Here is a 12,204-nt window from a genome sequence, read left to right on the forward strand (position 1 = left end):
TTTAGAATGAAGGTGAATTTAAGGATTTACAAAATAACAGCAACAAAAAAGCGACAAAAAACATATCCATAATATATTCTTCAATTAAAAAGACTCAATCATATTAGCAATTATATGGACATGTCTTAAGTAAATAAATCACTTAAAATTGTTTAAATATGAGCTTTGATTACAAAATAAATTGCTGAAGTATTTTATCCAGTGTCTTTTCACTTTTACTTTGTGTTCTTCATTAGACTTCAAATGAGACCTTTTTCATCAAACTTATATTATTATGAATAATATCAGTTTGCATAAGTTTGATGAAAAAGGTGCTTCATATCCATGAACTGAATGTTCTCGTACCATCGTAGTTTCCAGAACTCACTGCACACAATGGGATGGGCTCATGTCGGATCATAATCCCATCTGCATGTCGGCGAAGTTGAAGAAGTTATCCACATCCCGAGAAGAAGTGTTTTTGTTATCGGACACAAAAACCTACAGGAAATAAAGGCATTTAATGATGTTTATGGAGCTGGTGAAGTATCACTATGACACCCAGTGGGTGGGTCCTGCATGTACTACGTGTACTGCGTGTACCGCGTGTACCGCATGTACTGTACCGCGTGTACCGCATGTACTGCATGTACTGCATGTACCGCGTGTACCGCGTGTACTGTACAGCGTGTACCGCATGTACTGCGTGTACCGCGTGTACCGCATGTACTGTACCGCGTGTACCGCATGTACCGCATGTACTGCGTGTACTGCGTGTACTGCATGTACCGCACTGCATGTACCGCATGTACCGCATGTACTGCACTGCATGTACCGCGTGTACCGCATGTACTGCATGCACCGCGTGTACCGCATGTACCGCATGTACTGCATGTACCGCGTGTACCGCGTGTACCGCATTGCATGTACTGCATGTACTGCACTGCATTTACTGCACTGCATGTACTGCATGTACCGCGTGTACCGCATTGCATGTACTGCATGTACCGCACTGCATGTACCGCATGTACCGCATGTACCGCACTGCATGTACCGCATGTACCGCATGTACTGCATGTACCGCATGTACCGCATGTACTGCATGTACCGCGTGTACCGCGTGTACTGTACCGCGTGTACCGCATGTACTGCATGTACTGCATGTACCGCGTGTACCGCGTGTACCGCGTGTACCGCATGTACTGTACCGCGTGTACCGCATGTACTGTACCGCGTGTACCGCATGTACCGCGTGTACCGCGTGTACCGCGTGTACCGCGTGTACCGCGTGTACCGCATGTACTGCGTGTACCGCATGTACTGCGTGTACTGCATGTACCGCACTGCATGTACTGCGTGTACCGCATGTACTGCATGTACCGCGTGTACCGCGTGTACCGCATTGCATGTACTGCATGTACTGCACTGCATGTACTGCACTGCATGTACTGCATGTACCGCGTGTACCGCATGTACTGAACTGCATGTACCGCATGTACCGCGTGTACCGCATGTACCGCGTGTACCGCGTGTACCGCATGTACCGCGTGTACTGCGTGTACCGCATGTACTGCGTGCACTGCATGTACCGCATGTACCGCATGTACCGCATGTACTGCATGCACCGCATGTACCGCATGTACCGCATGTACCGCATGTACCGCATGTACCGCATGTACCGCATGTACTGCATGTACTGCATGTACTGCATGTACCACATGTACATGCTCTGTTAACTGCTTCCAAAGAGTGCACACGCTTTTTTTCTCGCTCCGCTTGCTATCGCTGCTTTCCTTATTTATTTTGTTTATCAGTTTTTGTCTTCCAAACAATTTAGCTTTAGACTTTTTCAAGTAAACCAAGGATTTTAAGAACATGTTTCTAGTTTTAACGACATATCTGACGCCAGCGACATGTCCGTGAGAAGAAGGGAAAAAGACTGTGAACGCTGTCGGAAATATCAACAAGAAATTAATGAGCTGAAAACACGGATATTTGTTTTGAAATCTGAAAAAGTTCTTCACGATACCATTCCTGTGTCAACCGACGGTAAGAAGAGCACACTTTTTACAAGAAAAACTGCTACTTTCAACCTAAACCGCAGTGACTCTGTTCCAAGAAACAGCCTGGTCTTTCTGGTTTTTAGACAGTTTTGGAAACGACACAAACTTGGAGCAAAGCCTAAACGATACAAAGATAACGTGAAGTCACCTAAAATACAGCTCACCAACAGATTTTTACCACTTTCAGAGATGGAATTAAATGAAAAAAGGAAAGATGACGTGGCCAAAATACAGCAAGGAGGAACTGTGCCACAAGCCAAGGTCACGCAGATTGTTTTAGTTGGGGACGGCGCGATAAGTCACGTGACGCATGAAAAGATAAACACACATTCTTTTCCAAGCGCCACTGTTTCTGAGATAACGTCACTCCTTCCAAATATTATGGCTAAGCATGGAGGAGCTAAACAGCTGATTGTGCACGTGGGTGCAGTGGACATGCGGCGGGAACAGACTGAAGTTTTGAAAAAAGACTTCTTGAAGTTATTCGACGTGCTTGATAAAATGGAAATCAAAACATTCATAAGTGGACCTCTTCCAAACATTGACAGGAGGATAAACAAGTTTAGCCGGCTTCTTCAGCTGAACACATGGCTGTCCAAAGAGTGTTCCCCGAGAGGACTACACTATATTGAGAACTTATATCTATTCTGGAAACGAGAGGACCTGTTTAAGAGAAATGGCCCCCACCTATGCAGAGGTGGAGTGAGGGTGCTGACAGAGAACCTGCTCCACGCTCTGAGGCATTGGACTGGGCCTGGACAGGGTCCTGAGCAGATAGTTAGAGAAGAGAGGAATGAGAGAAGAATTCCTGCTCCATCAGCCAGAGACCAAGCCAATGTTTCAACATCAAAAGCACCACAACCTCAGCCTCCACCAAAGGATTCATCAGCAGCTGCTCCCCCACCACCAGCAAAGGATTCAGCTCCAGCTGCTCCACATTCACCTCCACCGCCTCCAGCAAAGGAACAATCTTCAAAGGCCTTGGACCCATCTGTGACAAGCCCAACAACATCCCTGTCATCGCCCCTGCCTTCACACCAGCCATGGGTTCCCCCTGCAACATCTACTCCCACTAAAGATTCATCATTCTCCTTCTCATCTCCACTCTCACCCATGGGCCTTCCCAGCCATTTTGAAAGTCTGATCAAATCAGGCATTAAGATGGCTCCACTCACGCCCAATATAGCAAGGGCTATGTCAGTACCGACTACACCAACAAAAGCCCCACCACCCATCCCCCCTCGCCTCTCACCTGGTCCCAAACTCTCCTTGGCTACAAAAGCCCCACCACCCATCCAACCTCGCCTTTCACCTGGTATCTCCCATAGCTAGGATGCACTGGGTCTCAGCGTTGCCGGGACTTATTGTCACATTAAAAATCAAACCAACCCGGGGCCCTATGTAAAAAGAGCCCCCCCTAGTGCAATTTCTGTAGTCACATCATCACAGAGATGGAAAAACAAAATGCGAGTCAGGCCCAATCTGAGAAATGTGATTCATATTCCCTGTGAAAAGATAAAGCCCAGTCTCACTGAAACTAGTCTGAAACTTGCTGTGCTAAATGTCAGATCCTTATGTAACAAATCTCTCTTAATTAATAATTGTATTTCTTCTTATAATCTTGATTTTATGTTTTTAACTGAAACATGGCTTGACAAAAACACAGGAAATGTAGTTCTGATAGAATCTGCTCCACCCAACTTTAAGTTTGAATCTGAAACACGAGAAAACAAAAAAGGGGGTGGAGTCTGTGCTGTCTTTAGAGATGAAATAATTACCCGCAGGTTGTCTTTTGGGGTGTTTTCATCATTTGAGTATGTATCCTTTAAAATGGAGCTAAAACGGTCTCCATCCATTCTCTTCATTGTTTTATACAAGCCTCCCCAGCACTGCCAAAGTTTTATTGATGATTTTACTGAGATGCTTTCAGTCATATGCACAGACTTTGATGGTTTGGTCATTACAGGTGATTTCAATGTGCATGTTGATAATATTTGTGACAGAAACGCTAAAGAGCTTGATGCTGTCCTTGAAACCTTCAGTCTTACTCAGCATGTGAGAGGCCCCACCCACAGCAGAGAGGCCAGAGAGGCCCCACCCACAGCAGAGAGGCCCCACCCACAGCAAAGGACACACTCTAGATCTCATAATTACAAAGGGGGTAAATATTTCAAATGTTAATGTGATCGATGTTGCTCTGTCTGATCATTTCTGTGTCTTCTTTGACCTGTCTGTTTCTCCCAAACCTCCGGTTGGTCCTGCAGTTGTTCAGAGGAGACACATAAATGATGGCACAGGTGCACTGTTTATGGAAATGATAAACTTTGAAAATGTCTCATGTTCTAATGTAAATGATTTGTTGAACTCTGTTACATCTAGTGTTTTGAATGTTCTGGACACCATCGCCCCTATAAAGGCTAAAATGGTTAAAAATAAGCAGAAGGCGCCGTGGAGAAATGATGATTCGGTCAGGGCACAGAAAAGGGAGTGCCGCAGGGCCGAACGGAAATGGCGCAAGTCAAAGCTCCAGGTTCAAAAAGAGATTTACAAAGAAAAGCTGAACATGTACAACCTAATCTTATGTAGAACTAGGGAAAGATATTTTTCTGAAATAATTGGAAGCTGCAGTAACAAACTCGCGTGTCCTGTTTGCCACAGTAAACAGATTAACAAACCCTCCAGCTCAGCTGCCGTTAGAACTCATTTCCACATCCAAGTGTAATGAGTTTGCATTATTCTTTAATGACAAAGTTCAGGGCATTAAAATGCTATAAATCCCACAATGCAAAAAATTACCCTAAAACCACCAAGACACTTAGAGCTAACTCACTTTGCACCAGTAACTGACAAAACTGTCCATGAGATCATCACCAGTCTGAGTTCATCTACATGCTGCCTTGATGTGTTACCCACCAAATTTCTAAAGTCTGTGCTGAACAGTTTGTTAGCACCACTCACTCACATAGTTAACATGTCGCTTCAATCTGGAACATTCCCAATGTCTTTGAAAACTGCGGTCATAAAGCCTCTCCTAAAGAAGAGCAGGCTTGATGCCGCAGTACTGAGTCATTACCGGCCCATCTCTAATCTGCCATTTTGGGGCAAAGTCCTTGAAAAGGTTGTTTACCAACAGCTCACAGATTTCCTCTTAATAAACAACTCATTTGATGTTTTTCAGTCAGGTTTTAGACCTCATCACAGCACTGAGACTGCTCTTGTCAAGGTGACAAATGACATCCGCCTGAACACTGACACGGGCAAAGCCTCAGTCTTAATTCTGTTAGATCTGAGTGCTGCTTTTGACACTGTCGATCATGGGATCCTCTTACAGAGACTAGAGGACTGGGTGGGCATCACTGGCACTGCCCTAAACTGGTTAAGGTCCTATCTGGAAGACAGGAAGTACTTTGTTGAAATTGGTATCTGTGTCTCAGACCACATGACCCTGACCTGTGGAGTGCCCCAAGGGTCAGTCCTGGGTCCCCTTCTGTTCAACCTCTACATGCTGCCGTTGGGTCAGTTGATACGCAGTGAAAATGTGTCCTATCACAATTATGCAGACGACACTCAGATCTATGTTTCACTATCGGCAGGTGACTATGGACCAGTAGATTCACTCTGTCACTGCATCCAACAGATCAGTTTGTGGATGCAAAACAACTTTCTCCAGCTGAACTCAGACAAGACTGAAATAATCGTTTTTGGCACAGAAACAAAGAGAAAGTGTTAGCGGTCACCTCCAGAGTCTCGCTCTAAAACCTACAAACCAAATTAGAAATCTGGGGGTAATAATGGACTCAGACTTGAACTTTAATAGCCACGTCAAATCAATAACATCAGCAGCTTTTTACCATCTAAAAAACATTGCCAAAATCAAAAATATAGTGTCAAAACCAGATTTAGAGAGACTTATCCACGCGTTTGTCTCCAGTAGATTAGACTACTGTAACGGCCTGCTCACTGGCCTCTCCAAACGAGTTGTAAAACAGCTGCAGTACATCCAGAACGCTGCTGCTCGGGTCCTGACTAGAACCAGGAAGTATGATCACATTAGTCCTGTTCTCAGGTCTCTGCACTGGCTCCTGTGGCTCAGAGAATAGACTTTAAAGCAGCTCTGCTTGTGTACAAGTCTCTCCATGGCCTAGCACCAAAGTACATCTTGGATATGTTAGTGCCATATGAACCATCTCGGACTCTGAGGACCTCAGGGACCGGCCTCCTGCTGGTGCCCAGAGTCAGGACAAAACATGGGGAATCTGCGTTTCAGTTTTATGCAGCTAAAATCTGGAACAGTCTTCCTGAAGATGTGAGACAGGCTTCTACTCTGACAATGTTCAAATCTAAGCTAAAAACAGTTTTGTTTAGCTGCGCATATGACTGAAAGGATGTTTTCTTTGCACTCTTCTCTTTTGTTTGTGATTTTATTAGTTTAGAAAATCAGTTGGATTGATATTTTTTAATTTAGTTAATTTTATTGTATTTCTGTAATTTCTTTGTGATTTGAATGCATTTTTCCTGCTGTGAAGCTTTGAATTGCCTTGTGTATGAAATGTGCTCTACAAATAAACTTGCCTTGCCTACTGCATGTACTGTATGTACCACATGTACTGCATGTACTGTATGTACCACATGTACTGCATTGTACCGTATGTACTGCATGTACTGCATGCACTGCATGTACTGCATGCACTGCATGTACCGCATGCACTGCATGTACCGCATGTACCGCATGTACTGCATTGCATGTACTGCACTGCATTGCACCACATGTACTGCATGTACTGCATGTACCGCATGTACTGCATGTACCACATGTACCACATGTACTGCATGTACTGCATGTACCACATGTACTGCATGTACTGCATGTACTGCATGTACCACATGTACTGCATGTACTGCATGTACCACATGTACTGCATGTACCACATGTACTGCATGTACTGATAAAGTCACATTGCTGTTTTCTTTATAATTCATGACCACAACACAAAACTAACACATGATAAATGTGAGTTGAACATTTAAGTTCTCAGTTGTGATTTGATCTAATGTATTATGGTAATTTGTTAAACTTAAATGATTAATTCCCATGATATTTATGATTTCTCAAACTCATGTGAATTTTATACATGATCAGCTCCCACTTTTGCACTTGGGCTCAAACCACCAGTTATAGCAATTGACCAATCACAGAGCAGCTTTGTGGCAATATTACTGCTGAACCCTAAAGATATAAATGTAGTTTTATGTAGCAGCAATTCCCATTGAAATCTGGTATAAATGCTAATTAATGTCAATTAATCTCCCACTGAGAGCAGAGTACTTTTATGAAAATACAAAGAGAAATGTATATCATTTTAACACCATTTTATGCATCTTGTTTCATGACTACGGGGAGGCAATGTAAATACAATGTAAATACATTGTAAATACATTGTAAATACAATGTAAATACATTGTAAATACCGTAGGCCCATAGTCTCCTTGGTTAGTGGGAAACACTGTAAAGTAGATGAAATACCTTTGTTCCACTGAAAACGTCATGGGCAATGCCGTTACACGCTTCCACCACTCCATCCCCGTTCAGCTCCATCGCAATGACTGGACCTACAAAGAAGAGACTTTCTAAATTAAATCATTTTATGCCTTTTAATTATTTTAAAGAACTGGTCAAGGACCACCCACAGAGCCGATGCACTTGTTTCATATCATTGTCTATTATATTGTATGTATAAATGTGTTTTTATGTATTGGTTCATTTTATTTCTTTTGAGTATCCTGTGTTTGTGGTCAAATCCATTCAGTTGCTTTTTCCTGTGTAAATAAAATGAATGAAAGAGAAGTTTTAAACAAAGTCTGAACTCACAATCAGAGAATTGGCTTTATATTATTAGAGTTCTCAATAAAAAAGATCCAGGAATATCATTCAGAAGTGAATGAATCTCAGTCTGGATGAATTGCACTGCTTTACTGAATATATAAGTATTTTGTCATTATACACCAAGTATGGCATAAACTTTTCCATCTTGTATTTATTCAATTACAGGATTTTTTATTGTCAAAATAAGATCGCCTGAACTCTCAGTTGTAGAGTTAGCGTTAGCACCGCCCGTATACTCTCCTACTCTCCTCCCGCCCGTGTACTCTCCTCCCGCCCGTGTACTCTCCTCCCGCCCGTGTACTCTCCTCCCGCCCGTGTACTCTCCTCCCGCCCGTGTACTCTCCTCCCGCCCGTGTACTCTCCTACCGCCCGTGTACTCTCCTCCCGCCCGTGTACTCTCCTCCCGCACGTGTACTCTCCTCCCGCACGTGTACTCTCCTCCCGCACGTGTACTCTCCTCCCGCCCGTGTACTCTCCTCCCGCACGTGTACTCTCCTCCCACCCGTGTACTCTCCTCCCGCCCGTGTACTCTCCTCCCGCCCGTGTACTCTCCTACCGCACGTGTACTCTCCTCCCGCACGTGTACTCTCCTCCCGCCCGTGTACTCTCCTCCCGCCCGTGTACTCTCCTCCCGCACGTGTACTCTCCTCCCGCACGTGTACTCTCCTCCCGCCCGTGTACTATCCTACCGCCCGTGTACTCTCCTCCCGCACGTGTACTCTCCTACCGCCCGTGTACTCTCCTCCCGCACGTGTACTCTCCTACCGCACGTGTACTCTCCTACCGCCCGTGTACTCTCCTACCGCCCGTGTACTCTCCTACCGCCCGTGTACTCTCCTCCCGCACGTGTACTCTCCTACCGCACGTGTACTCTCCTACCGCACGTGTACTCTCCTACCGCACGTGTACTCTCCTCCCGCACGTGTACTCTCCTTCCGCACGTGTACTCTCCTCCCGCCCGTGTACTCTCCTCCCGCACGTGTACTCTCCTACCGCCCGTGTACTCTCCTACCGCCCGTGTACTCTCCTACCGCACGTGTACTCTCCTACCGCACGTGTACTTCACAGGTGGTGAAAATGAGATTTAAATCTCTGGATTATGGTCAGCCACATGAGACTTTAGAACATTATTAGAAAACATTGCCACTGGACAAATTGCACCAAAAATATGAAAAATGTAAATTATAGTTCCATTTCATGAAGCACCATAAATCCTAATAAGTGAATATGTAGCTGGATGTTACGATACTGACTTATATGTATATTATGTATTTGTCTGCGTAGCCTACAAACCTACGCATTTATGTTTTTATTTTGCTGCTTCATTCAAATAAATATACAGAGCGTTTCTATCAGTACAAGTCAAATCAAGTCTAGGCAGTCACTCCTGGAATGAACTGATCTTAATTGCTATGGCAACAGTCCTAGAGTCTGACCACTCTGAGAACCATGAAGAGTTACTCCTGCTCGTCTCTGTGGAGCGTTCCAGGCAGAACAAGAACATCTTCCACTACCTACAACTTATATGGTACTATTTGTTTCGTCATCATTTGCTCAGGTTGTAATTCTACATTATCTCAAGAATACAATAGATCATAGACTGAAAAAGGGTTGAATAATAAGTATTCCCTTCACCTGCAATGCAACAAAAAGGATCATGGTCCCTTTTATAAAATCCTCAGATCGTACCACTTATATGCATGTATTGTACTTTCTTTATATGGATAAGGACGCTGACGTTGATTTGTGATATTGCCCATATTCTTTATTGAATAAAACGTCATTATTATACATCTCAGTCATTCTTAATACACTAAAGGTGCAGTAAAGCATTCGTACCTTTGGTGATCCACTCCACCAGCTCCTCTGCGTTGCTCTGGAAAACTCTGGTCACATCTTCAGGACGCATCGACACCTCTTTGGTCTGGACCAGCACAAAACCTTTAGTCGTCGCCTGCAGAAGCGTCACATGTTACAGCAGCGACACAGCTCATGCTTCACTGGTGACGTCATGCAGATGGTTTCATATTAAAGTGCAGCTGTGAGTTCCTCTTCTCAGTTCACTGTGACTACACCTGCTCATGTCCGCGCACTCAAATATATGACAAAGAATATAGGCTGGGCATAAATTGTTTTTAGTGTTAATTGTGAATACTACCAAGTTTTTGGTTAGAACTATTATGGAAATGGTATAGTCCTTTTATTTTCTGGTGAGGCAACACATTTCTGAACAGCTGAAACACTTCCTGCTGCTCTGAGTTTCAGGGAAATGAGACCCAGATTAAACAGTCATATCTGTTATCAGGATATTGAGAAACCTTGTGATTTTATTCTTCAGAAAATATCACAATATACAAGCGTTTTGCATCAGCCCTTACCTCATCAATAAGTTTGCGTGCGTTTGGAGTCGTGTACTCCCCGGCAAAAAACACAAATAAACAAGACTCGTCGCTTTCTTTTCGTCGGCCTCCTTTTGTCAGAGGCACGATGCTCCGTCCCGGGTCAGTGGCGATCCGGACCGATTTGAACTCAGACTCTGGATCTGGTAAAGGAATGTAGTCCGACACTGCTGCAGACTCTGGCAATAAGCTCCAGTTATTCTCTCCAGACACTGGCGTGAAGTCGTGGACGTTGCTCCAGTTGTTGTTGTAAATACTGAGCCCTGCGTCCTGGAAATGATAGGCCAGCTCTGGGTAGTAGTATTGGAAGCAGCTGAACTTCATCCCAGTGGAGGACTCGATGATGGGCTGAGTGGCACAGCACAGAAACACCTCCATCTTTTTACAGTCTCTGGTTCTAAACTGCTGACAGGCCACGACACACTTGATGTCCTTACAGTCCCGGAAAAACACACTGCCTTTGATGGGTCCAAGGAAGATACGACAGTTCACACAGTCATCAATCGTGATCGTGGCCGAGTGGTCGAACACGTAGATGTTGCAGTTTTCACAATCTTGAATGACAAACTGTTGCCCGTTGAGTTTCCCCGGTGACCTCCCTGCGGTGACATCTTTGAGCCCAGAGAGCATGAAGTCCTTGGGGTCCACCTGTGCAATGGAACACACTGCTGTTTAGAGCAAACAAACAGTTAATGAAGCACATTTACACTTCAAACACGAACGCAGTTAGAAGCGGAAGTCTGCCTCACACCTTGTGTAGTTGTGTAAGTCGTGCGCACGTAAAGTCAGCCGTGCGCTCCGCGGTGGAATAAGCCGATAATAAGATAAAGCTGGAAACGTGGGGCGACTTAAGTCTAAACGCAGCAGTGTTGTGAGGTACAAAGAGTAACACACGTAGGGAAAGGTAAACTTGAGTTTGACGAGTTACATTGATACTAATGAGGAAGGTGAGGATCATGACTAATATATATTATATATATATATATATATATATATATATATATATATATATATATATATATATATATATATATATATATATATATATATATATATATATATATATATCAAGAAGCAGCAGTTATAAAGGCTTTATTCTGATGTCGCTGCTGTTTAACCCGTGATGCTTCGTTATAATATATGTATATAAGTATATACATATATAAATGTACTTAAGACAGGTTCTGTGACGCCTTCTTCCGTTTCTTTCACTGTCTTGCTCCACTAAATGTAAATGAAAGCACACATCCTGTGTTAATATTGGTACCTTCTCCCGTTTGTCCCAGCTATACTGCGTCTGGGGCTCGTCGGTGTTGTTGCCAAGGGGAACCGCGTTGCTTGTGGCGGTGCTTTCGACAGTCGTCGTCGTTGGCGTAGGTTCCTCTTTTCCTCCGGACTTCCTTTTGGATTTTTTGGAAAAGAAACACCCCATTTCGGCTTCTACCTCGTCCCAAAATGAAACAACTTGTAAAGGAGCGTCGCAGGAGGAAGATGTGAAGCCGCAGCTTACGTCCACTTTAGTTGACAAGATTTTTTTTAGCTTCCCGTTTTGCAACCAATGAGCGCCGCCCCAGCCCGAGATCCAGCCAATCAGAGCGCTCTAACGTTCTACGTACTCGTGTTGGGGGGGCGTGGGCTGGGGGGGCGTGGGCTGGAGGCGTGGTCTGGGGAGGGGGCGTGGTCTGGGGAGGGGGGCGTATTTTAAGTCATTTAAAAATAATGTTGATTTTAAAATATCAACATGAAAGTAGAAGCCGCGCAATAAAAATAAGCAATTACGAGTGACCGCGTAATTGTTGTGTTGCTGAAAAGGTACATTTTAACGCAGTTGTACATCTTCTGTAGTTTGTTCTTCTTCTTCTCATTATGGCGGCTGGTA

At 44.2% G+C, this 12,204-nt stretch overlaps 1 protein-coding gene across 1 annotated transcript; it reads right to left on the reverse strand.

The window, feature by feature from the left end:
- Window positions 1–370: 370 nt before the first annotated feature.
- Window positions 371–11,833, reverse strand: rp2 (RP2 activator of ARL3 GTPase). The gene is made up of 5 exons (XM_072438939.1): window positions 11,593–11,833; window positions 10,305–10,973; window positions 9,766–9,880; window positions 7,567–7,652; window positions 371–480 (listed from the first exon to the last, which is right to left on the reverse strand). The coding sequence occupies exons 1-5, from the start codon at window positions 11,755–11,757 to the stop codon at window positions 397–399; spliced, it is 1,119 nt and encodes a 372-aa protein (XP_072295040.1). The 5' UTR covers window positions 11,758–11,833; the 3' UTR covers window positions 371–396.
- Between the last annotated feature and the right edge of the window lie 371 nt (window positions 11,834–12,204).

The sequence above is a fragment of the Eucyclogobius newberryi genome, unplaced genomic scaffold (assembly GCF_026437365.1).
Source record: "Eucyclogobius newberryi isolate DKJ021-1_F unplaced genomic scaffold, fEucNew1.0.hap1 SCAF_9, whole genome shotgun sequence".
Taxonomy (NCBI): domain Eukaryota; kingdom Metazoa; phylum Chordata; class Actinopteri; order Gobiiformes; family Gobiidae; genus Eucyclogobius; species Eucyclogobius newberryi.